This window comes from Peromyscus maniculatus, chromosome 21 (genome assembly GCF_049852395.1).
Source record: "Peromyscus maniculatus bairdii isolate BWxNUB_F1_BW_parent chromosome 21, HU_Pman_BW_mat_3.1, whole genome shotgun sequence".
NCBI classification, from domain to species: Eukaryota; Metazoa; Chordata; class Mammalia; order Rodentia; family Cricetidae; genus Peromyscus; species Peromyscus maniculatus.
Genome location: NC_134872.1, coordinates 13,416,603 through 13,439,239, shown reverse-complemented (window position 1 = coordinate 13,439,239; position 22,637 = coordinate 13,416,603). Strand labels below are relative to the sequence as shown.

At 49.4% G+C, this 22,637-nt stretch overlaps 1 protein-coding gene and 1 non-coding gene across 5 annotated transcripts in view; one reads left to right on the top strand and one right to left on the bottom strand.

Annotated features, from left to right (window-relative positions):
• The window catches only part of Ggt5 (gamma-glutamyltransferase 5), a 31,441-nt gene extending 13,952 nt beyond the window's left edge, over positions 1 to 17,489 (top strand). For 3 of the 4 annotated variants that reach the window (XM_076558633.1, XM_076558634.1, XM_076558635.1), the window contains exons 2-12: positions 2,349 to 2,479; positions 2,714 to 2,809; positions 3,338 to 3,533; positions 4,037 to 4,194; positions 4,647 to 4,793; positions 8,052 to 8,188; positions 8,530 to 8,720; positions 9,219 to 9,325; positions 9,490 to 9,608; positions 9,735 to 9,845; positions 14,025 to 17,489. In XM_076558633.1, coding sequence (XP_076414748.1) covers positions 2,349 to 2,479; positions 2,714 to 2,809; positions 3,338 to 3,533; positions 4,037 to 4,194; positions 4,647 to 4,793; positions 8,052 to 8,188; positions 8,530 to 8,720; positions 9,219 to 9,325; positions 9,490 to 9,608; positions 9,735 to 9,845; positions 14,025 to 14,171 — 1,540 coding nt within the window. In that variant the 3' untranslated portion in view covers positions 14,172 to 17,489. Of the gene's footprint in view, positions 1 to 2,348; positions 2,480 to 2,713; positions 2,810 to 3,337; positions 3,534 to 4,036; positions 4,195 to 4,646; positions 4,794 to 8,051; positions 8,189 to 8,529; positions 8,721 to 9,218; positions 9,326 to 9,489; positions 9,609 to 9,734; positions 9,846 to 14,024 lie in introns of those variants that run through there. The other variant, XM_076558636.1, reaches the window with a different exon arrangement.
• On the bottom strand, positions 13,099 to 13,203 carry LOC121824924 (U6 spliceosomal RNA). The gene has a single exon (XR_006066920.1). It is a non-coding gene; the product is annotated as a U6 spliceosomal RNA (small nuclear RNA).
• Positions 17,490 to 22,637: the final 5,148 nt, after the last annotated feature.

Genomic DNA, 22,637 nt, shown 5'->3' with positions numbered 1-22,637 from the left:
AGCAGTGAAAGTTAGGGATACAGTGGGAGAGAAAGGTCAAAAAACCCCGAGGCAAAACATCAATAAAGAGAAACAGATTACAATAAAGCCAAGCTAAGGCCGAGCATTCAAAACTAATAATAAGTCTCCATGTCATGATTTGGGAGCTGGCTGGTGGCCCAAAAGAAAGCCTGTTACAAGGACTGGTAGAGAAACTAAATTCAGAAGTCCTAAGTATAGTTTGCATTTCATGGATGAGCTCAAACATGGACCAAGGACTCACTATTAGGAGGTCAGGGAGGTAAAGGAAAACCCAAGATGGAAATAAAAACACAGCAGACAGGGCTTCCAGTGGGAGGCAGCACACAGCAGGACTGGCTGCTGCCGAGGGGCCCGAGAGCTGAGGCCTTGACTCAGATGGGAATCTGCCATTCCTTCCTCTGCCTTCGTTCAGCTTTGTTGATGGTGTGTTATTGTTAAGATTTTGTGCTGATGGGGCTGGAGAGATGGGTTAGTGGTCCAGAGCACTTGATGCTCTTGCGGAGAACCCAGAGGACTCAAGTTCTGCTCCCAGCCCCCCTGTCAGGTTCTCACGTCCACCTGTAATTCTAGCTTCAGGGGATCCAACACCCTCTTCTGGCCTCCACACAGAACACACACACATGCACGCACGCAAACATGCAGACACGCACATGCGCACACACACGCGCACACATACACACACACACACACACACACACACACACACACAAATATAAATAAATACATCTTTTAAAAAGTTGTACTTATACCTCAATCTGGCAGTCTTGTTTTGTTCATACTTCTGGTTCCTTCCCATTCCAAGATGACATGTGTGATGATGGGCTTCCCAGGTATACTAACATTTAGGCCAAGGAACCACAGTGAGGCAGAGTCCAGGATGGACTGGTTGGGTCACAGGTAAAGTGAGTCGAGGGAAGGTATGGGGTCAGAGGTCCCATGGAGTTATGGAGGGAGACCGAGGTCCACTCTTGTGGGCCTTAAGTTCCTTGTGGTACCTGGGGGCTAAACAGTAATCCGAGTGGTTCTGGGGAGGGTCTCTAGGTGTGAAGGGAGGGGCATCCCAGGTGAGCTGTGTAAACTGTACTTCCTGGCACAGTAGCCACCGTGACGTAGGCCAGTCTCACCAACATTTTGGAGTTGAAGGACCTGCCCCTTGGACAGATGAGGAAGCAGAAGTGCATTGTCATAGACTTGGGGATAAAGAAAAAGATGGGCAGTGGTGGTGCACGCCTTTAATCCCAGCACTCAGGAGGCAGAGCCAGGTGGATCTCTGTGAGTTCGAGGCCAGCCTGGGCTACCAAGTGAGTCCCAGGAAAGGCGCAAAGCTACACAGAGAAACCCTGTCTTGAAAAACCAAAAGAAAAGAAAAGAAAAAGATGAAGGGCTCATTGTTGTTTGAATTTCTAAAAGGTCTTATAATAAAAAACCTGGAATCTGGTATCGGGGTAAATGCTGAAAGATCAGAGAGACAAAGGACCAAGCCATTGCCACATCTTACCTCTAGGACTCCTCAGCCTGAAAAAGCCTTTAGTTCCTGTCTCCTTACACCTTATAGACCTTTCTCTGCCCAGCCATCACTTCCTTCTTAGTGCTGGGATTAAAGGCATGTGTGCTTCCCAAGCAAAGATATGAGATCTCAAGTGCTGGGGTTAAAGGTGTGTGCCACCACTGCCTGGCTCTGTTTCTCTCCTAGACTGAGTCAATCTCATGCAGTTCAGGGTGGCTTTGAACTCACAGAGATCCACATAGATCTCTGCCTCTCAAGTGCTAGGATTAAAGGCATGTGCCACCACGGCCTGGCTTCTATGTTTAATCTGGTGACTTGTTCTGTTCTCTGATCTTCAGGCAAATTTTATTAGGGTTACACAATATATCACCACAGCTCATCAGTCCAAGTACTGGACCCTAGTGGCAGGATCCTGGGGTCACCCACCAAAGGCCAGCTTAGACAGTGGAGTTTCCGAATGGGTTACAGGGGCATGGCCTAGGCCAGGTTCTGCCTGTTACAATGAGCCAGTGTGGCTGGGAGCTCCAGGGGATGATGGCAGCAAAATCATTTGAAAACTGAGAACCACCTTCTCTGTGGTACAGGGAATTCTAAATGCCATCATACTTTGCCATCTATTGGGTGTGATGATGGGCCAATGAGTAGCTGGATTTGAGGGGCGGGGGCAGTTCCTTGTATCTTCTCACCTAACTTGGGGTTTGGTGCCAGCGGAGAGACCATCATCAACCTGGCACGGTTTCCCAGTAAATGCCCATCCCATGAGCCCAGGAAGAGCTGGGGAAGGGCAGCCAGATCACCGATTCTGTGTCATGTCCCCTAGGGCCATCCTCCAGCAGCAGGGCTCGCCTATGGATGCGGCCATCGCAGCCTTGATCTGTACCGGTGTCGTGAACCCACAGAGCATGGGCCTGGGCGGAGGGGTCATCTTCACCATCTACAACGCAACAACAGGTGGGCCCTCGTGCGACGCCCCCTGGGGAGAGAGACTTGGCTTCAGTCCTGGGGCACTCGTTCCCCGGGCTGCCTTGCGTGCCTCTTCCTTGGTGGCCTCGGGACTCTTTGCTCTGCCTTTTGCTTCTGTTTTGTAACGCCCTGGTGGGAGACAGTGTTTTAGGGGTTAACACAGAGATGGAAACCAAGACCTAGAACAGGTTGGAGCCATCCCTCATCCTGCCTCAACTCCAGGGAAGGTGGAAGTCATCAATGCTCGGGAGACAGTGCCAGCCAGCCATGTCCAAGGCCTGCTAGACCAGTGTAGAAAGGCTCAGCCACTGGGCACAGGTAAGGCCTTTGGAAGAGTTCTTTAGACAACCTAACTCACTCCACTGTGCATGGGCCTGTCCAGAGCTCATGAGCTCATGACCCTAAAAGGGTCCGTATGACTCATGAACAGGCCGTGACACTCTGACATTGGGGACGGCCTCTGAACATGGGGAGACTGGCCCCCCTGGCCTCCTGGGGTGGGTTAGAGGGCTTCTTTTGGGGTGAGACTCCAAGAAGGGGGGTGTTCCAAGGGGAAGAGCAGTCTTGGGGAACTCAGTGGATATGGGTTGGTGGGACAGGGGTCCTGGGTCCAGTTTATTGGAGGGCAGAATAGGCTCTAGGGTGTAGCCTAGGCCTGGTTCTGTCTATTGTGATGATCCAGTGCCTGGTGGTGGTGACCTCATGTGGATTTTATGCGGAAGGCAGTGGGGAGCCACAAGAGGTCTATGCAGGGGACGCTATGGTCAGACATGGGCTCCAGAAGCTGGGAGAACAAGTTGGGATGACAGGGTTGCCCTGGACTGAGGACCGGTGCCTGTTACGCAGGGGCCCAGTGGATCGGGGTTCCGGGGGAGCTCCGTGGCTATGCCGAGGCCCACCGCCGGCATGGCCGCCTGCCTTGGGCTCAACTTTTCCAGCCCACCATCACTCTGCTCCGGGAGGGTTTCCGTGTGCCCTCGGTCCTCAGCCAGTTCCTCAACAACAGCTTCCTGCGGCCCTCCTTGTATTCATCAACCCTGAGGTGAGCACTATAGGGCAGCCCTCAAATCCACATCTTACCTGAGCTCAGCCACGGTCGAGCTGTGCCTCAGTCGTTCCTCAGCCGGAGGGCTGACCCTAAGGGGCCAAAGCCCCTACAGCCAGGGTAGCCAACGCTTTTCTCTGGCCAGACCCTAACTTAGGCTACGGACGTCCTATCCCTTCAGCTCTCGCTTCCTCCTGCTTCTCTTTGGGAGTGGCAGATGGTCTTTGGATAATTCCTTTGGCTTGCTCTGCTAGCTCAGTGATAGGCAGGTGACAAGGTGACCCTGGGAAACACATCAGAAAAGTTCCAGAGCCAGGAGTGAGGGTGGAGGCACCAGCCCCACCTATTTCTAGAGAACCAGCTCCCCAGAGCTTCAGTGCTGGACCATGGCTGTTCCCCCAGAGGCATCCTGAAGGTGTCCCTAGAGCCCAGAGGAATGTGAGTGTCCGCTGGGATCTGGCTTCAATCTGAGGTTGCCTCCTACTCCCCACAACCCCCAGACAGCTCTTCTTCAATGGGACAGAAACCTTGAGATCTCAGGACCCATTTCCGTGGCCTGCACTGGCCAACACCCTGGAGACCGTGGCCACGGAGGGTGCGGAGGCCTTATACACAGGGAGGCTGGGCCGAATGCTGGTGGAGGACATTGCCAAGGAAGGTCAGCTGCTCTGACACTCCAACACCCAGTCCAGCTAGAGAGAGAGCCAAGCTCTTTGGCTAGGGGTTAAAGTCACACCTTTCCCAGGCCCTTCAGAAATGCTGGGTGCTCCTGGGATTCAGGAGAGGCCAGATGTGCCCATCTCGTCCAGCCTAGCCATTGCTGGCCTCGGGGGTCTCTGTGGCAGAGCTTTTGCAAGTCTGCCTGTAAAGAGGCGATGGCAGGCCTGGGTGGCTGAGTTGGCCACCTCTCTCTTCCTATTTCCCACTTGCCTTCCTCTGCCCCCTACCGTCCACCCTATACCACTGCCCAGGCCCTCGCCATCACCCCTCGGGGACTACATCACTTGCAGGCAAGGGGGACTTTTTTGGGTACCCTGGGATGAGTAGCGACTCTTTCTTGCTCTTTGGCAATCCCCATCTGCACCTGGAGCTCTGACCGTCTCCCTCCAGGAAGCCAGCTGACAGTTCAGGACCTGGCAGCCTTCCAGCCTGAAGTGGTGGCTCCCCTGGAGATGCCCCTAGGAAACTACACCCTGTACTCACCACCACCACCTGCAGGGGGTGCTATTCTTAGCTTCATTCTCAACGTGCTGAAAGGTAAGACCTTCTCAGGCCTCTTCTCTCCCCTCCAGCTCTGCTCTGCAGGGAGCCTGAGCTCCCAGTTCATCCCTGACTTTGGGGAACACATTAGCTTTCTGTCCCTATGTGGGAGACCAGCTCCCACATTTTCCCCCCAGGGTACTCTTGAGGAAGGAGAAGTGAAAAATATTTAGATAGAAGGATAGAGGGGAGAGAAATAGATAGAAACACAGGATAGCTTGGAAGGGCCTGGATCATTTTTTTTTTGGTTTTGGTTTTTTTTTTTGGGGGGGGGGCGTTGTTTTGTTTTGTTTTTTTTTGATACAGGCTTTCCCTGTGTAGCTTTGGAGCCTGTCCTGGAACTCACTCTGTAGACCAGGCTGACCTCGAACTCACAGAGATCCGCCTGCCTCTGCCTCCGAGTGCTGGGATTAAAGGCATGCACCACCACTGCTGGGTGGGCCTGGATCCTTATCCACTGGCCCCTTCTGGCTCTTCTGAAGGGCTATTTATAGGGATGCCAAGAGCGGAGCAAAGACCTCCCCCTAGCACAGCCAAGTGCAGACCTTTCCAATCACCTAGAAAGCATGCACATGGTAAAGCAATCCTCTAATGCAGCCCTGCTGGGTAAAGCAAGCTCGGATCTCACTGGGAAACCTTTGTGGGCCTCCACATCACTATAACATGATGGTGGACACAGGCACTCATCAAGAAAAGGTTAGTGCTGGGGCTGGAGAGATGGCTCAGAGGGGGCTGGAGAGATGGCTGGAGAGATGGCTCAGAGGTTAAGAGCACTGGCTATTCTTCCAGAGGTCCTGAGTTCAATTCCCAGCAACCACATAGTGGCTCACAACCATCTGTAATGAGATCTGGTGCCCTCTTCTGGCCTGCAGGTGTATATGCAGAACACTGTAGACATAATTAAAAAAAAAAAAAAAAAAGATCCAAGACAGGCACCAAAACTACACAGAGAAACCCTGTCTCAGGGGAAAAAAGAAAAAAAGAAAAGGTTGGTGCTGGGAATTTAGCTCAATGGTAGAGTACTTAGCAGGCGAGGCTCCTTTCATGTCAGCCCTCTTGTAAGCACTACCAAAGAGTCACATGCGAACCACCTCCCACCAGCAAACTCCCCGTGACCTAAAGACCTATTAGGCCTTACCTCTTAAAGGTTCAGCCACCTCCCAATGGGGACACTGTGGGGATTCAAGCTCCAATCCCAGTGGGCCCTCAGGGACACCCAAGACATATCCCCATCATAGCATATAGCCATTGTCTTTTTTGACATAAACAGGTTAACAGATGCATGATATCCAAGCCTGTCCAGGACTGTGGACAGGGGTCAAGATGGTGTGTTTTAGAGTTGAGCTCTGTCTCCGGAACTGGCTCGTGTTGTGCCGAGGGAAATGGCATCCATTTTCTTAGTGCATGACCCAGTTTCAGGGCACAGGAGCAGAAGGCTCTGTGGGTAGCGAGCTGCATGTCACGTGTGTAGACTTAAGGCTGACGCACGGCGCTGGGAATCATAGCCTGCAGGGACTGCCCAAGGCCTCACTAGAAGCTAGAAGTCACAGCAGGTTGTACTCAGAGCCAGTTCCCGCTGGAGTCTCCTGGGGAGAATCTGCAGGCTTCCCTTGCCTTTGGCTACATGAATCTAGGCTCTGCCTGTATCAGTTCAGACAGGTACAAAGCCTGATACATACTACATGCTTCCCTAAGGCTACACTTGTGATAAAGTTTAATTATAAATCAGGGACAGTAGGATACAGCCTTTTCATCTACAGGAAGCACTCTGTGGCTTCTCTTCAGTATATGCAAATTGCCAGCATCACCACCATTGGTTAGCTTTCCGTTACTATAGCAAATACCTGGGATTAAAAACCCACTCATGAAGAGAAAGAGTTTGTTTTGTCTCACAGGTTTGTAACGTCTGTCTGTGCTTGGCTGGCTCCATGGCCTTTGGGTGGAGGTGAGGCAGTACATGGTGGCAGGGAAGTGTGGTAGAGCGAGAACCTCATCTCAAGGCTGCCGGGAAATAAAGGAAGGGAAGGAGAGGAGACAAGCCCCATCTGAGCACATGACCTACCCATCCTACCAGGCCCCAGCTTTAAAGTTTTCACCACTTCCCAGCCGTGTTAAGCTCAGAACCAGGCCTACAAGTGTGCAATGGGGCCATTATTCAGTAACCTATGTGCCACCTTGATAAAAGGACCTCAATATGGTGACCGTTGGTCAGAGACGGTTAATAAGGCTTGAGAATTCAGTGGTAGAGTTAGTTCATGTCTAACACGTGCAAGGTGGGGTACCTGTCTCAGTGCTGGGGGGGTATTAATAAGTGACTAAGGAGCAGGCAGCATATACAGCATGGATACATTGGACAATGGATGATTCACAGCCTTGGTGTGATGGATGGAGCAAGAGGGCACAAGATTTAATCATGCTGCTCAGAATGACACTTAACATTTATGAATGGTTTATTCTGGAACTTTCCATCTGATATTTTTTTTTTTTTTTTTTTTAGGTTTTTCGAGACAGGGTTTCTCTGTGTAGCTTTGCGCCTTTTCCTGGAACTCACTTGGTAGTCCAGGCTGGCCTCGAACTCACAGAGATCCGCCTGGCTCTGCCTCCCGAGTGCTGGGATTAAAGGCGTGCGCCACCACCGCCCGGCTCATCTGATATTTTTAAACTATGTTTAACAGCAGGTAACTGAAATTGTGGAAAGTCAGACCACAGACAAGAGGGGGCATCTCTTCTCTGTGTGTCTGACTTATAAAGATGCGCGTGGTCCAGTGTGGTGGTGGTGGTGGTGGTGGTGGTGGTGGTGGTGGTGGTGGTGGTGGTGGTGCACGCCTTTAATCCAGGTACTTGGGAGGCAGAGGTAGTCAGAACTCTGAGTTTGGATCTCTGAATTTGGGGCTAGCCTGGTCAACAGGGAGAGTTTCAGGACACCCAGAGCTACACAGAGAAACCCTGTCTTGAAAAAAAATATATGTGTGTGTGTGTGTTTACACATACACACACACACACACACAAACACACACACACGCACACACACTTGATCATCACATTTAGGTCTAGCCTACATAATCTACACAATCCAGGGTAAATTCCTTCTCTCAAATCCTTAACGTATTTTGCCATATAATGTAATATTAATTGTTGTGCCATATAAATCAATATTCACGGATTATGGGGATAAAGGAATGAGTAAATCTTTTTGGGGGGCCAGCATTCACCCCACTACACAAAGTAATATCCCTGACCCTACTATCTCCGTAGGGTTCAACCTCTCTGCAGAGATGGTAGCCCGGCCTGAAGGGAAAGTGAGCATGTACCATCACCTTGTAGAGACACTCAAGTTCGCAGTAGGGCAGAGGTGGCGGCTATGGGACCCTCGTAGTCACCCAGGGATACAGGTAAGGCTCCCTGGGGCTGATGATGTCCTCTCCCATCTCTTCCCTAGAATACAGCATGGAGGGAGGGACAGGTCTGGCATGGGGAAGGGGGAGGAATTTCTTTGTAGTTCTAGGCAGGGATATCCTGGCAGTGGTCCCGAGGGCTGGAAGGGACTCTGGGGTGGTAGCTATAGCGGGTAGGATCTGGGCTCAGCATGGTCTCAAGGAAGACCCTCCCACAACAGACTGGAGAAAGGGTCTCCCAGAGGGAACTGAGCGCATCCTCCACTCTGCTCTGAGGACCTCCCCACCCCACCACTACCTGACTCCTCACTAACTTGCTATCTGACTCCTCACCCCAGAACACCTCCCAGGACCTTCTGGGGGAGGCTCTAGCCCAGCACATCCGCCAGCAGATCGATGGCCGCGGCGACCACCAGCTCAACCACTACAACCTGTCCGGGGTCAGGGGCAACAGGATGGGCACCTCTCATGTGTCCGTGTTGGGAGAGGACGGCAGTGCCGTGGCAGCAACCAGCACCATCAACACACCGTGTGTGGGACCTGGGCAGGGGCGGCGGGGGGGGGGGGGGGGGGGGCAGACAGCGCTCAGGGGGCGGGGGCGGGGCCGGTCAGGGCTCAGGGGCAGATGGGTACCGCCCCCCCCCCCCCCCGCGCCCGCCCCTTGCCTCCTGACACCAAAGTCTCCTTTGCCCCAGTTTGGTTCTACATTCTCTGACCTCTCCTTGTTCGTCCCTAAGCAGGCAGCATCTCACTTTTGCTTTTCTCTCAGTCAAAAAGGATGACCTGGCACCAGGGACATCCCTTGCCGAGAAAAGCTATTGCTGGGTGGCCCTGCGCCAGGTCCTGCCTGGGATGAGCTTTAGTCTGGTCCTGATGCGGAGCCAAAGGGGATCTTTCTTTCGGGCCCGTGGGTGGTGCTAGGCTCTGGTGTGCTGGAAGGCAATACGGTAAAGGATCCCGAGAGGCTGCAGCCCTTGGGGTTGGGAGCCAAGGCTCCAAGTTCAGACTCCACCTTAACAATCTGCAGCTTTGGAGCAATGGTGTACTCACCTCGGACAGGCATCCTCCTTAACAACGAGCTACTGGACTTGTGCTGGAGGCATGTAGAAGGTTCCGCGGTCACTCCTCCGCCTGGTGAGAGCAAGGCACCCCTTGAAGAGAGAAAGGAGGGTGGGTGGGCAGCCAACCCCTGGGTGGGTCACCCCCATCACTGAGCACTTGTTGGCTTAGCAATGCATGAAGGAGCCGAGGGGCGGGTGGTACTCCTCGAGGGTGTGGGTGATGCTTGTTGGTCCCAGTTCCAGGTGAGCGCCCACCATCTTGCATGGTTCCCTCCATCCTGGTCAACAAAGCCCAGGGATCCAAGCTGGTGATTGGTGGGGCTGGCGGGGAGCTCATCATCTCTGCTGTGGTCCAGGTGAGTCTGAGGGTTCTCGGCTAGAGTGTTCCCTCCCTGGCAAACTCCCTGGGGTGGGGATGGGAGTGTTGTGGTGTGATGGCCAGTGCCTCCTCCTTCCCTGTATCCTTTTATTTCTTCTTCCAGACCATCATGAATAAGCTGTGGCTTGGCTTTGACCTGACAGAAGCCATTGCAGCCCCCATCCTACATGTGAACAGCCAGGGCCACGTGGAGTATGAACCCAAGTTCAACCAGGTGAGGCTGAGGTTCCCACCTGCTTCCTGAAGCCCATGTTGCTCAATGTCCCCTGTAAGAAATTTCAGTAACTTCCTGGGCCACGGAGGGACGCTTCACCCTCAGGGACCACAAGGAGTCGAGAAGCTCCTCGGGGAAGGCAATAGGTTTGTCCCTTGGCATCCAGGTCAGAGAGCAGGCTGTTGCCTGAGCTTCTCCTGGGCTGACGACTTCAAAATGTTGTTCTACCGAGCCGGGCACTGGAGGCACACGCCTTTAATCCCACCACTTAGGAGGCAGAGGCAGGTGGATCTCTGTGAGTTCCAGGTCAGCCTGGTCTACAGAGCGAGTTCCAGGACAGCCAGAGCAATACAGTGAAACCCTGTCTTGAAAAACCAACGGGGGAAAAAAAAATCTGTGTACACCATTTCCAGGAAACTAGCGTTCCTGGCTGTGGCTAGTCAGATGCTGCTTCCTGGCGATTTGTTCCCTCATATAGTTTGAAACTCGCATTTGAGAGTTTATTCATGAAAGAGCGTACTTTTCCTGTGGGATTTTGTTGTTCTGGAGCATTGGGGGTCATGGTGTTGTTGCTTCCAAACATGTGACTCTCCCACAAAAGCCCCGGAGCAGGATCAGGGACTGAAGTCTCTTTCCTGGCTACCACCTTCCTCCCCAGAAACTTTGCTTTCTGGCAGTTTTCTGAAGCTAATTGGATGCACTGTGCTGGAGCCCATGTAAAGATCGGCAACTTGGAGAGATGGCTCAGTGGTTAAGAGCACAGGCTCAGTGGTTCTTCACACCCACATGGCATCTCACAACCACTCTGTAAACGCTATAGGAGGTCCAACATCCTCTTCTGACCTCCACAGGCTCCTGTATGTGGTACACACACACACACACACACACACACACACACACACACACACACACACACTAGATTAATGTTTTATAAATAAATAAATCTTTAAAACCACCATTAGCTTTTCGAGGCCACAAGCTTTGTGTTCAGGACCATTTCAACTACCTGTGGTTCAAGGTTCTCAAAGTTCTGTTTTGGTTCCCAAGGCCATCTTCCAGGGCCACTTAGAATTCTGAAAACCCTCAGACTAAGAGGCCTTCAGTAAAAGGGGGCATTTAACAGATGGTCCTTGACTCAAAATAGTTTGACTCCTGGATTGTTCAACTTTCTAATGGTATGAAGTCCATATATGCAGGGCTAGGAATGTAGCCCAGTGATAAGGTATGCACAAGCTCCCAGCACTACAAAAGACAGAAGAAAAGAAAAGAGGTTACATGCATTCAGTCCATTTTGCATTGATGGTGACTACGCATATAACCATTCTATGTTAGAACACAGAATGACATTGACAATACCCAATAAATTACATGTGAGATGTTCAACACTTTACAATGAAATCACCTTTGTCTCAGGTGACACTGTAGGCTAACGTAAGTGTTCTGCACATTTAAGGCAGGCTGTGACGTTTGATAGTTTAGACGTACTTACTTTTTAAAAAGGATTTGTTTTATGTGCATGAGTGTTTTGCCTGTACGTCTGTATGTGCACCACACCCATGACTGGTGTTCATGGATGTCTGGAAGGGCACTGGAGTCCTGGGAACTGGAATTATGGTTATGAGCCACCAAGCAGGTGCTGAGAACCAAACCTGCATCCTCTGCAAAAGCAACAAGTGAGCGCTGAGTCATCTCTTCAGTATATATATGTATATGAATTCATTTTGACTTACAATATTTTCAGATTATGATGGATTTATTGGGCCATCGTCACCCTATCACTTTTTCTTTAATTAATTTATTTTTATTTTATGTGTACTGGTGTTTTGCCATGGGTATTGTGTCCCCTGGAATTGGAGTTACAGACAGTTGTGAGCTGCCATGTGGGTGCTGGGAAATGAACCCAGGTCCTCTGGAAGAGTAGTCTGTGCTCTTAACCACTGAGCCATCTCTCCAGCCCCTCGTCACCCCCATCATAAGTTGAACACTATCTGTAGTATTGGGATTTGTTCAGATCGTGAGGTTCAGGGCTTAGCCACTGGGACTCAGATTCTTGGCATTCTAGCATCTGTGTGGGGTTTTTTCCAGGGACCCGAGAGGCTCTCTCAGAGAGCACCAGGTCCAAGGAACTAATGTCGAGAGGATGCAAGATCCAAGACATGTTCTTTTAAGCCCTTGCTCCTTAAGCTTTGGCCCTTGACTCTTAACTGCAGATCTGTCCTCAGCGAACATCAATTCTCAAGACTTGGCACTCGGAGACTCTTTGGCTCTGAGAATTCAGAAGATGACACAAGGTCTGGGAACTGAGATTAATGAACCCAGTACCCTGTCAAGCCAAGATTGTCAGCTCCCTTGGGGTGTTAAAATGTCAGTTATGCAGATCCAGGGCTTTCCATGGAGAACCTCATAAACCCTGGCCTAGAGATCTCAAGTCTCTGAGGACTCTCATAAGCAAAATCCACCACTAGGCGAGGAAGGGCTTGGAGTTTGGCCACTAAATTCTGAGAAATGGAGGCCTCTGAGGACTGAAAGTCTAACTTTGGCTTCAGCACTGAGATCCTCAGCCTTTCATGTCAAGGTCGTTGGGCAGCTCATATAGAAAACACAGAAAAACTTACGAGCTCTCAGGGTGTGGCTCCAGATCTCACCTTGCCAGTGACTCAAGTCACATAATGTCTATCACTCGATAGAGTCAGAAAGGAGGCACTGATTATAAGGCTTGCAGAGTCACCATACCCGGACGTCTGTGTAATATCGGGTCACAGTGGACAAAATCCTTGGCCCATTCATCTGAAATAGCATATGGAAGTTGGGGCTGAAGAAATGCAATTCTTAGGATTTTTGCTGTCTTGTAACATGATAAACGGCAGTAGTAGTTCATACCCCAAGGACATGAAGTTCTTAACATCTTAGAAGTCAGAACTTCAGGGCTAGGGCCTACTTTAGTTTCTACCTCCAAGTTCACAGATTCAGTGTCTTATACCTGAGCAATTAGGGCCCCACGTCCTGAGCGTCTCCCAACACTTCCTTCAGGGTTCCAGTTTTCTTGGTTATGTACAAGTTTGTTTGTGTTTGAGACAGAATTTGGCTCAGGCTAGCCTCAGAATTGCCATGTAGCCTAGATTGATTTCAGTTTACAACCCGCCCTGTCTCTGCCCCTTAAGTAAGTACCACCATACCTGAAGAACCAAAGCACCCCATTTCCTATACACACACATACATACATACATACACACACACACACACACACACACACACACACACGAAATGCTTCATGAATTTACAAGTCATCCTTGTGCAAGGGCCATGTTAATCTTTCTGGATTGCTCCAATTTAGTGTGTGTGCTACTGAAGTGAGCACAGGACAGCACATGGATAGCCTGGACAAATGGGATCAGCAGCTTTGAGTCCTTCTAGACACCCCTTATAACTCCAAAGTTATAGCCCCCCCCCCAGGAGTTTGACTGCTGCATATCTGGATGTCTCAGGTCTTGAGTTCTTATATGATTGTTGCTGTTGTCCTATATGGTTTGGCAGTACTCAAGTTGGTGGGTCTGGATACCTAGTATCCAGTACTTTGCCCTCCTCAATGTCCCAGGGCATCTGTGAACTCCAAAAGGTGTTGCTTTGAAGAGATTCAAACTCGTGGCCCCTGAGCTCAAGTCTTCTAACGCTACCTTCTCCATGGAAGCCTCTAGATCATCTCAGACTTGTCCTCTGGGTCCATAGTGAACTGGACTCAAGAACAGAATGAACTTGGTTCTTTTTTGAGGAAGGTTTTGAGACAGGGTTGCTCTGTGTCGTTTCTCTGTGGTGCCTGTCCTGGATCTCACTCTTTAGACCAGGCTGGCCTCGAACTCACAGAGATCCACTTGGCTCTGCCTCCCGAGTGCTGGGATTAAAGGCGTGCACCACCGCTGTCTGGCTGATCTTGGTTCCTGACGGGTTGTTGCTCTGAGTTGCACCGTCCTTGCATAATCTCTGTACTCTGATGTTTACAAGCCATGAACTCCATGCTCTAGAACCAGTTCCTGACAGTCTTTCCCTAGCCAGGGTCTTCAGGCCCCATCCCCCAGTCCCGTCTTTTTAGGTCTGTTTTCCTATTTTTTTGTCCAGCCACTCCCTTGTGTACTGGGGGACTTGAGCTGCCCTCTCCGTGAATGACCCTTCTCTCTTCTTCAGGACGTGCAGAAGGGGCTACAGGACCGGGGCCAGAGCGAGAGCCCACGGCTGTTTTTCCTGAATGTGGTCCAGGCTGTGTCCCAGGAAGGACCCTGTGTCTATGCGGCATCTGACTCGAGGAAGGATGGAGAGGCTTCGGGATACTAAGACGGCTTTGCCCCGAGCTAGGATCTGACTCACTATGAGTTTGGTGCCTCAGACAGAGGAGGCTGGAGGTCCAAGTGCTCCAGGACCTGGATCCTTTGCTGCGAGATCAACCTGGGACAGAAAAGGACAGGGACCAGCTCGGCAGATGAATGACAGAAGAGGGAAGGATTGACTTGTTTGTGGTCCCTTCCCGACACCGCCTGTGGCCCTGCTCTCCCTCTTCTAGCCTCATGCCCATCCTCTAAATGGTCTCCCTACCAGTCCAGGATTAAAGAGGAGCCAAACTGTGGACTGATTTAGCGGTTCTACGCAGGTAAAGGGACACTCAGCGCCCTGTGACATGCAATACACCTCAGACTCCTATGGTCCTGCATGACTCACCATCAAGGCTCAGAGAACAGAGGCCACTCACCCCAACTCTGTTCAAGCTACAGTGTGTTTGGGGGCTTTGCAGTGTGTCTGGCCCCCATCTTACCTGCCAGTGAGAAGGCGGTAGTGTGGCTTGTAGTACTCACCCTCAACTCTTGTGAGGTCCTTCTCCACTCCAGGAAAAGATTGGATGAAGCAAAACTTGAGAGCCCCTGCTCTGGTCTTAACATACCATGCTCTTGAGACTAGGGCTCATTCTAGCACTGACATGTAGGATGAAATAATCCTGTGTTGTGTGGAGCTGTCCCCACATTGCACACCCTTGACACAACAGCATCCCCTCACATACCCCCCAGATGCAACAGCCCAAACTGTCTCTGGACGGGGCTGCAGCATCCCTGGCTGAGAACTGCTGCTCCGGATGGGTGGGAAACTGCCAGAGATGGCTTTGCAGGCTGTCCAGTACGGTGCCCATGATAGAGGTCTCCCTAGAGGGACCTAAGGATCTTGCATCACACTGACTCCTGGGAGCATCAGGTACTTCTGTATCAACTCAAGGGTCAGCAGGAGTTGCTTTAGTAAGTACAGAATTTGACAACAACCTGCATGGCTTATGTATCTTAAAGAAATCCATCGCTCTGGTTCAACAGTTTAAGAGCTTTTTTTCTAGGACCTAGTTTTGATTCCCAACACCCACATGGTGGTTCATCACCATCTATAACTCCAGTTCCAGGGGATCTGATGGCTGTTTCTGACCTCCACAGGCACCAAGGATACATACAGGCAAAACACTCACACATAAAATTAAGTGACTAGCCAGGCGGTGGTGGCGCACGCCTTTAATCCCAGCACTCGGGAGGCAGAGCCAGGCGGATCTCTGTGAGTTCGAGGCCAGCCTGGGCTACCAAGTGAGTTCCAGGAAAGGCGCAAAGCTACACAGAGAAACCCTGTCTCAAAAAACCAAAAAAAAAAAATTAAGTGACTAAGCAGGTGATGGTGCATGCCTTTAATCCCAGCACTCTGGAGGCAGAGTCGGGCTGATCTCTGTGAGTTCTAGGCCAGCTTGGTCTACAGAGTAAGTTCCAGGACAGGCTCCAAAGCTACACAGAGAAATTCTGTCTCAAAAAAAAAAAACAAAAAAATTAAGTGAATAAATATAATTTTTAAAATTAAAAAAAAAAAAGAAATGGATGACTCATAACTCTGAAACCCAGGCAGTCTGAGAAAAGGTGCCAGCAGATGTGGTGTTTGGTGAAGGGTCATTTCCTCACAGATAGTCTGTCATATGGTAGAAGGAGTTAGGTAACTTGCTAGGGTTTCTTAAAAGACGTTGGAGTCACCCCTCACTATCTGTAGGAGATTGGTTCCAGGACCTCCATCAAGAAGACTGAAGTCTGTGAATGCTCGTATCCTTTATATAAAACAGAGTAGTGTTTGCATCAGCTGCTTGTGAAATCAAGAGCTGGAAGCTAATGGAAGGTTAAGTGAGGTCCGGTGATGATATCATTTGGTGTTCCTGATTACAATCAGATTTTCTTCATCATCCTTGTGGCATTGTGGTAAGGTGTGGGCTCCCTCCCTTGAATCAAAACCATAAACGTTCTCTGCTCCCTTCTGACCACAGCTTCTCTCTGTGCAGGCACTTCTGTGCTTAGCTACAGGATCTTCCTAATTTTATAACTGCATGCTTCAAGCTACTTAATCTTGCTCCTCCACATGCACGTCTGTCTCCTGCTCCATCTCTGCTAACCTGACTCAGGTGCTATTGATCAAAGAGGGGTGGCTATATTTTCTGGTATCTCTGTTGCCATATGATGTCAGTGTGTTTTCTATATCAGACTAAAGAGGTAACATCAGACCTCCATAATGGGATCTGTTCTTGAGAGATTATTTTACCTAGTATATGAATCGGGTTCCCTATGACCATGTACCTCTGACACATTGTGACCAGAAACAAAATGGCAATTTGTGTTTCCTCCTTGATCCTTATAGAAAAGAAATTGATGCTGTATCTGAGAGAGGCAATCATACCTTGTTCCTACTCATAATTCATCTCTTGATATATAGTGGAATAAATTTAATCCCCCAGTTTTAGAAAGAAAGAGGTTGACTTGGTCATGCACGTCACCAGGAAACTTACATTAAATGTTAAAGAGAACAACCAATGATAAGCAATCTAACCTTTAATATCAACTAAATCAATAGGCAATGAGATGTTTCTATATCCAAGCTTCCCTTCAAGACTGGTGTAACTTACTGTCTGGGCATTCAACAACCAAATATGGAGACCAACGCCAATAAATATGTAGAGGCTAAGAGGACAGCCAATATTTTGGCCCTTGCCCCAAGGTCAGGGGCATGGCAGGACACGTCTCAACATGTTCTACAGCTCCAGTAAGTCACCTGCCCTATCCTCTTGATGAGAGAGGCCATGGCAGGCCAGTGGCGCAACGCATAACATGTCTGACTACAGATCAGAAGGTAGAGAGGCCATGAAGATACAGAGATTGCTGTCAACTAGTGAACGCTCGGCAAGAGGAGGGTTGATACAGAAGGAAACGTCCTCAGGGCTTCCAAGGGAAGCCACGTGGTCAGCAAGATCCTGACTCAACCCAGTAGATGACACAACTCATAGAGGAAAGACTGAAGAAGCCAGTGGGCTCCTCCTAAGTCTTGAAGAGTGACCCCTAAAAGGTTACTGACTTGAACGACAAAAACTGGCTCCTTTTCGACAACATTGTCTTAAACATCCAACAGGAAATATACCCAAAGAGTAAAATGGTAATGATACAGAACAAGAAGTAGTAGACTAAACTTTAAAAGGAACGAAGATGCTGGCCTTGGACCTCCTCATGGGCTATGGGCATGGCAGACAGGGTGATTGTCTCTTAGCTCTTCCCACGCCTGACACTTCATTAAGCACAGGGCTAATAAACCTCTATCAGTCTTCCTCTGACTCACCGTCTCTGTCTACCCAGGGGACCGGAGGACACTTCACTTGAAATCTGCCTCAGTGCTTCTCTATATAATCTATATATCTGAAAAGAATATTATTTAAAAAATTTACATTCATGTGTGTGTGTGTGTGTGTGCGCACACACACACACATAGAGGACAAGTTACAGGAGTGGGTTCACTCTTTTCACCATGTGGGCTTCAGGGACTGAACTTGGTTAGGCTTGGCGGCAAGCACCCTTAACTCCTGAGCCGTCTCACACGCCCACCCCTCTTTATCACAAACAACACATTCCCAGGCTGATGAGATGGCTCAGAGGTTAAAGCATCTGTCACACAAGCATGAGGACCAGGGTTCAGATCCCCAGAACCTATGCTGAGTTAGAGTGGTGGCCCAGCAGAGACAGGGATCCTGGAGCAAGCTGGCTAGCCAGAGTACCCAGTACCAGCAAGCTCTGTGTTCAATTGAAAGACCCTGCCTTAAATGAACAGAGCAATTGAACAAGACACTTGACATGCATGTGCGCACGGGTACGTGCACACCTACACACATGTGCCTCACACATACATGCACATATACGTGCATGCAGACCACACACACTTACAAATGAGGAAAAAAATAATAAAGTGACAGAGGCCACTGCCCTTCCACCAAATTCCTATTCCAAAAGGAGAAGCGGAAATAGGAAAGAAAGAACAGGGAAAATCCCAACAGAGTGCACACTGGACCCTGCAGCAGCATTTCCAGCATCTAGGGTCCACAATGGCATCACGTAGGCTCCAACCGACTTGGGTAGCCCTGCCTCTTCATTTGCAGCACACCTCGGCTCCCTCTTGGGTTACCTCCACTTTATACCACCAGCTTTTGTTTAGCAGAGATTCCACAGTCCCAGCATCTCCAACATCTCGGGGTTCTCCACTGCATGTTAGTCCTCACGTCTACAGCTTTGTGTAAAAGCTTTTCGGGGTCTCTTCACAGGGGATGCACGATGCTATCCCACATTGCCTGTGTTCGTGGCCTTCTGGAACCATGATGAAAGACGCAACGACGCTCTAACACATTTTGCCTGCCTGCAAAAATTCGTACCACATGGGTGCCGCTGCAAAGTTCTGACACCAGCCCCAAACTTAGCGTGGCCTCCCAGTTACCGAAATCGTGCTGGCCTCGGAGTGCCGTCATGACTAAGCCTGTCAACACTTCTGTAGATGGCCTTGTTGAGGCAGGACATTGTTAAGGCTCTCTTTTCAAGTAGGTTTGCATTTTCACAGTCTGGAACCCTCAATGGGTGGTGGGACTTTGCTCTCAGATCACCTTCATTGTCCCGGTGCCAGGTTCTCCGTTCCCCTTTAATAAGTACCGCTGCTGCCTTCACCAGCCTTGTCTTCAACCTCAGCAACGTTTGCACCCCCTTCCTCGATAACCGCACATTCGTCCCGTCTTTGTCCCTTTGTCGGCTCTTGCCATGGCTAAGAACAGTGAGTAATAACTGTACCACAGCCTCGATGTTATCCTTGGAATTCCCTCCACCACACTCCGCTACTTGGAGCTCCGTCTCACTCCGACTTTTAGGCTAGAGGCAGACGTTGGTCAGAGAGAGTCTTGGCTGTAGAAGGCCCACAGTTTGATCCTCCTCAGAGTCTCTGTTCTCCTCCACCCTCGTGAGCACAAACTTTACAGCTCGCATTTCTGTGGACATTCTGATGTGCAGAGCTCCCACCAGAATGGACCATTAAGCTCTGCTTACAGAATTCTAGGCTACTTTCTTGCTCACAGTTCCAAACTCTTTCACATTCCTCCTGGAAACCATTTCCAAAGACCTAGAAAAACATGTGGTCACGTTTGTCACAGCCATGGCCTCGCTTCTGGTTTTAATCTTCTGCATTGGTCACATTTCTACTTAACCAAACACCTGATAAGGGGGGAAGCGTTCATCTTGGCCTGGGTCGTAATTCCATACAGTTTCCCAGGAAACTACAAATAGATGAAAAACATTAGAACCACATTTGGAGCTTTATGACAGGACCCTGGCTCCCGAGATGCATTTGACTCTTGGATATTCTTTAGCAGGTCTGTTCTAGCCAGGATGGAGTCATTTTTGTCCTTTCCTGCTGCCCAGGACCACACTTCTGTCAATAAATCCTCCCCATACGTGGCTTTGTGGGAGATGCTTTAACTGGCCATCAGTGCCTAGCTGGCTGTAGATGAATTCAACTTGTTTCTCTTCTTTCTTCTTGGGCTGTGACCTGGAGAGTTAGAGCTGGAAAGTAGAAAATGGAGATGCTAAGTTAAAACCCTTAGCTTATCACTTTCTATTGCTGGATAAAGATGGGAAGAATGGGGTGTGAGCTGTAAGCTCGTGACTGGAATGGTACAGAATAGGCTGAGGGAGTGATAGGGAGCCTGAGACTGGAGAGTGCTAGAGGAGGACAGTGACCCGCATGCTGTGAGCTTAGCCTGTTCCCTCCATGCTTATTATGGTGCAAAGTGAAGACACAGGATACTCAGGGAACTGTGTAAGACTACAGTGGTGTGGAATTGAATTTGGAAAAAACCTTCAAACTGCTTCCCTGTGAGCACCAGACTGCCCGGATAAGTAGACCATGGGGCATTTCTGTGGTGGGAAATGATGCTGATAACATGAATATCAGTGCTATTCACTGGGCCCTTAAGCTGTTCATTTATCTGTGCAATACCTGCCGGACCCAGGGAAGTCATCCTTTTATGGATTGGTCCATCTTGGGCACAGGAGACACATGTCAACGGAAGAGTGTCTTGTGATAAGTAGTGGGCAGATCTAGCTGCCTGGTGGGCATGCTGAGTTGGGAGGAAACGGATTTTTAAAAGGTGGTGGTTTTGCAACCTGCTCATGGAAACGTCTATGTCTCTGGTCAATAAGAAAAAGTCAAATGGAAGAACGTGGAAAATGAACGTAAGTTACAGGGAGTCAAATAAGGTGATGCTTCTTATCTGCGGCAAGGTGCCTAATAGTACCTACTTCCGGGGGGGGGGGCTGGATGGGGGAGCAGGTGTCATGCCCACTCAGCTCCACAAGTGCTGTCCTATACTAACGTTGGTTCGGCATTCATTTGAAACCGGACCCACGAGACCAGTCCACGCTCACTTGGGAAGAAAACCAGTAGACATCCCCCGCTGCTAGTGTTTGGTTCCATTGTGTCCACAACAGCATGCCAGCTGGTACAGGTGTCCTCTCTCACAGGACACTCGAGGATGGCTGCATGCCTCTACACAAGGGATGGGCAGAGAGCACTGTACCGCCTACCCGGTCCCCAGGTATATTCCAGTCAGTGAAACCTGTTCAAACGCAGACGTGCTATGAGACAAAGCATGAATCTCCCCTATGGGGAAGGGCGATCAGGCTTTTGCAGGACTCATGGACAGTTAGTTGGTGGCTTTCATTCTTCATCTAGCCCGATGCCCATGCCCACTGTGTCCACTCATTAGGAAGGAAGTCATATGGATTTGGGGCTGTGGCTCAGTGGTAGAGTGTTCACCTGACATGTCTGAGGCCTTGTGTTCCCTAGAACCACAATAAACAAACGAACACTTAGAAATGGAAGGGGGTGGCATGCACCTGGGCTCCTCCAACTGCAAGCCTCTGCAATGGCCAAGACTTAGCAGCCCATCTCAGACCGCGGGCACCTGCTACCGTTTCAGTTGCGGGACAAGTGGCATGAGCTGTAAGCTTTCTGGTAAGAACCAATACAAAAGGCAGCTCCGGGTTTTTGCTCCTCGCTCTGAAAGAGCTAACCTAGGCTTTCTCCTTAGAACAGCAGTTTTGAGCAGTGTATTATGCCTTGGAAGAGGTGGTGCCACTGGCTGGGACTACCAATGACAGCATGAAGTTGCCTATCTATAATGGTGTGGGTGGGTGGCTTAGAGTGTAGACTCTGCTCTAAGTAAGTGGCGTGTATAGTAAACAAGATTGTTTTCTCAAGAGCTTCCTGACTCCTGAGCCCGTGTTAGACCTCTGGCTACCTCTAAAACAGCCTCCACCAAGGTGGCATCTATACACATAAACAAAATAAAAAAAATAATAAAAATAAACATCAACCCTTAGGGCTTTGGAAAAGGTGAGCATACATAATATAAAATATAATCTAATATTTATTTATATGTAATAGATAAACTAGCTACTGAGTAAGTTGAAGGAAGTCTAAATGCATAAAATAATACATTAGAATGGAGAACTAACTACAAATATAGATATATAAGATGTTAAAATATTATAAAATATTATTCATTCTTATAAAAAAGGCAAAAACTTTGATTAAAAAATACTTTCTAGGACAATATAAATAAGGTTTCAATATTTGGGACATATTTAACCTAAATACCATTTATCTGAAATTTAGGCTTATTTGGCATCTTATATTTTTATTTGCTGCTATGTCAAATATGAGTAGCTAATGAATGTGACATTAAGGGCAAAGATCTAGACACATTGGCAATTGTTCTGGCTAGTTTTATGTCAACTTAACACAAGCTAGAGTTATCTGAAAGGAGGAACCTCAATTGAGAAAAGGCCTCCATAGGATTCAGCTGTAAGGCATTTCCTTAATTAGTGATTCATGGGGAGGGCCCAATCCATTGTGAGTGGTGTTATCCCTGGGCTAGTGGTCCTGGGTTCTATAAGAAGGCAGGCTGAGCAAGCCACATAAAGCAAGCCAGTCAGCAGCACTCCTCCATGACCTCTGTACCAGCTCCTGCCTCTAGGGTCCTGCCCTGCTTGAGTTCCTGTCTTGGCTTCCTTCAGTGATGAACAGTGATGTGGAAGTGTAAGCCAAATGAACCCTTTCCTCCCCAAGTTGCTTTGGTCACGGTGTTTAACCACAGCAGCAGGAACCCTAACTAAGACAGGTTGGGACCAGGATAGTGCGGTTGCTGTGACAGACGTGACCATGTTGTTTTGGGAGGATTGGAGAAGGACTTTAGAACTTGGGGCTAGAAGAGCCATTGAGTGTTGAGAACTCAGTGAGCTGTTCTGTCGGATCTTGGAAGATAAGAATGTTAGAGCAGTGCGGATGATGGAAGCCTGGCTTGTGAAGTGTCAGAGGGAAGCAGAGACTCCACCAGGCCTTTTGTGTGAAGAATCAGCTGTGATTAATGAGAGAGCAGAACCA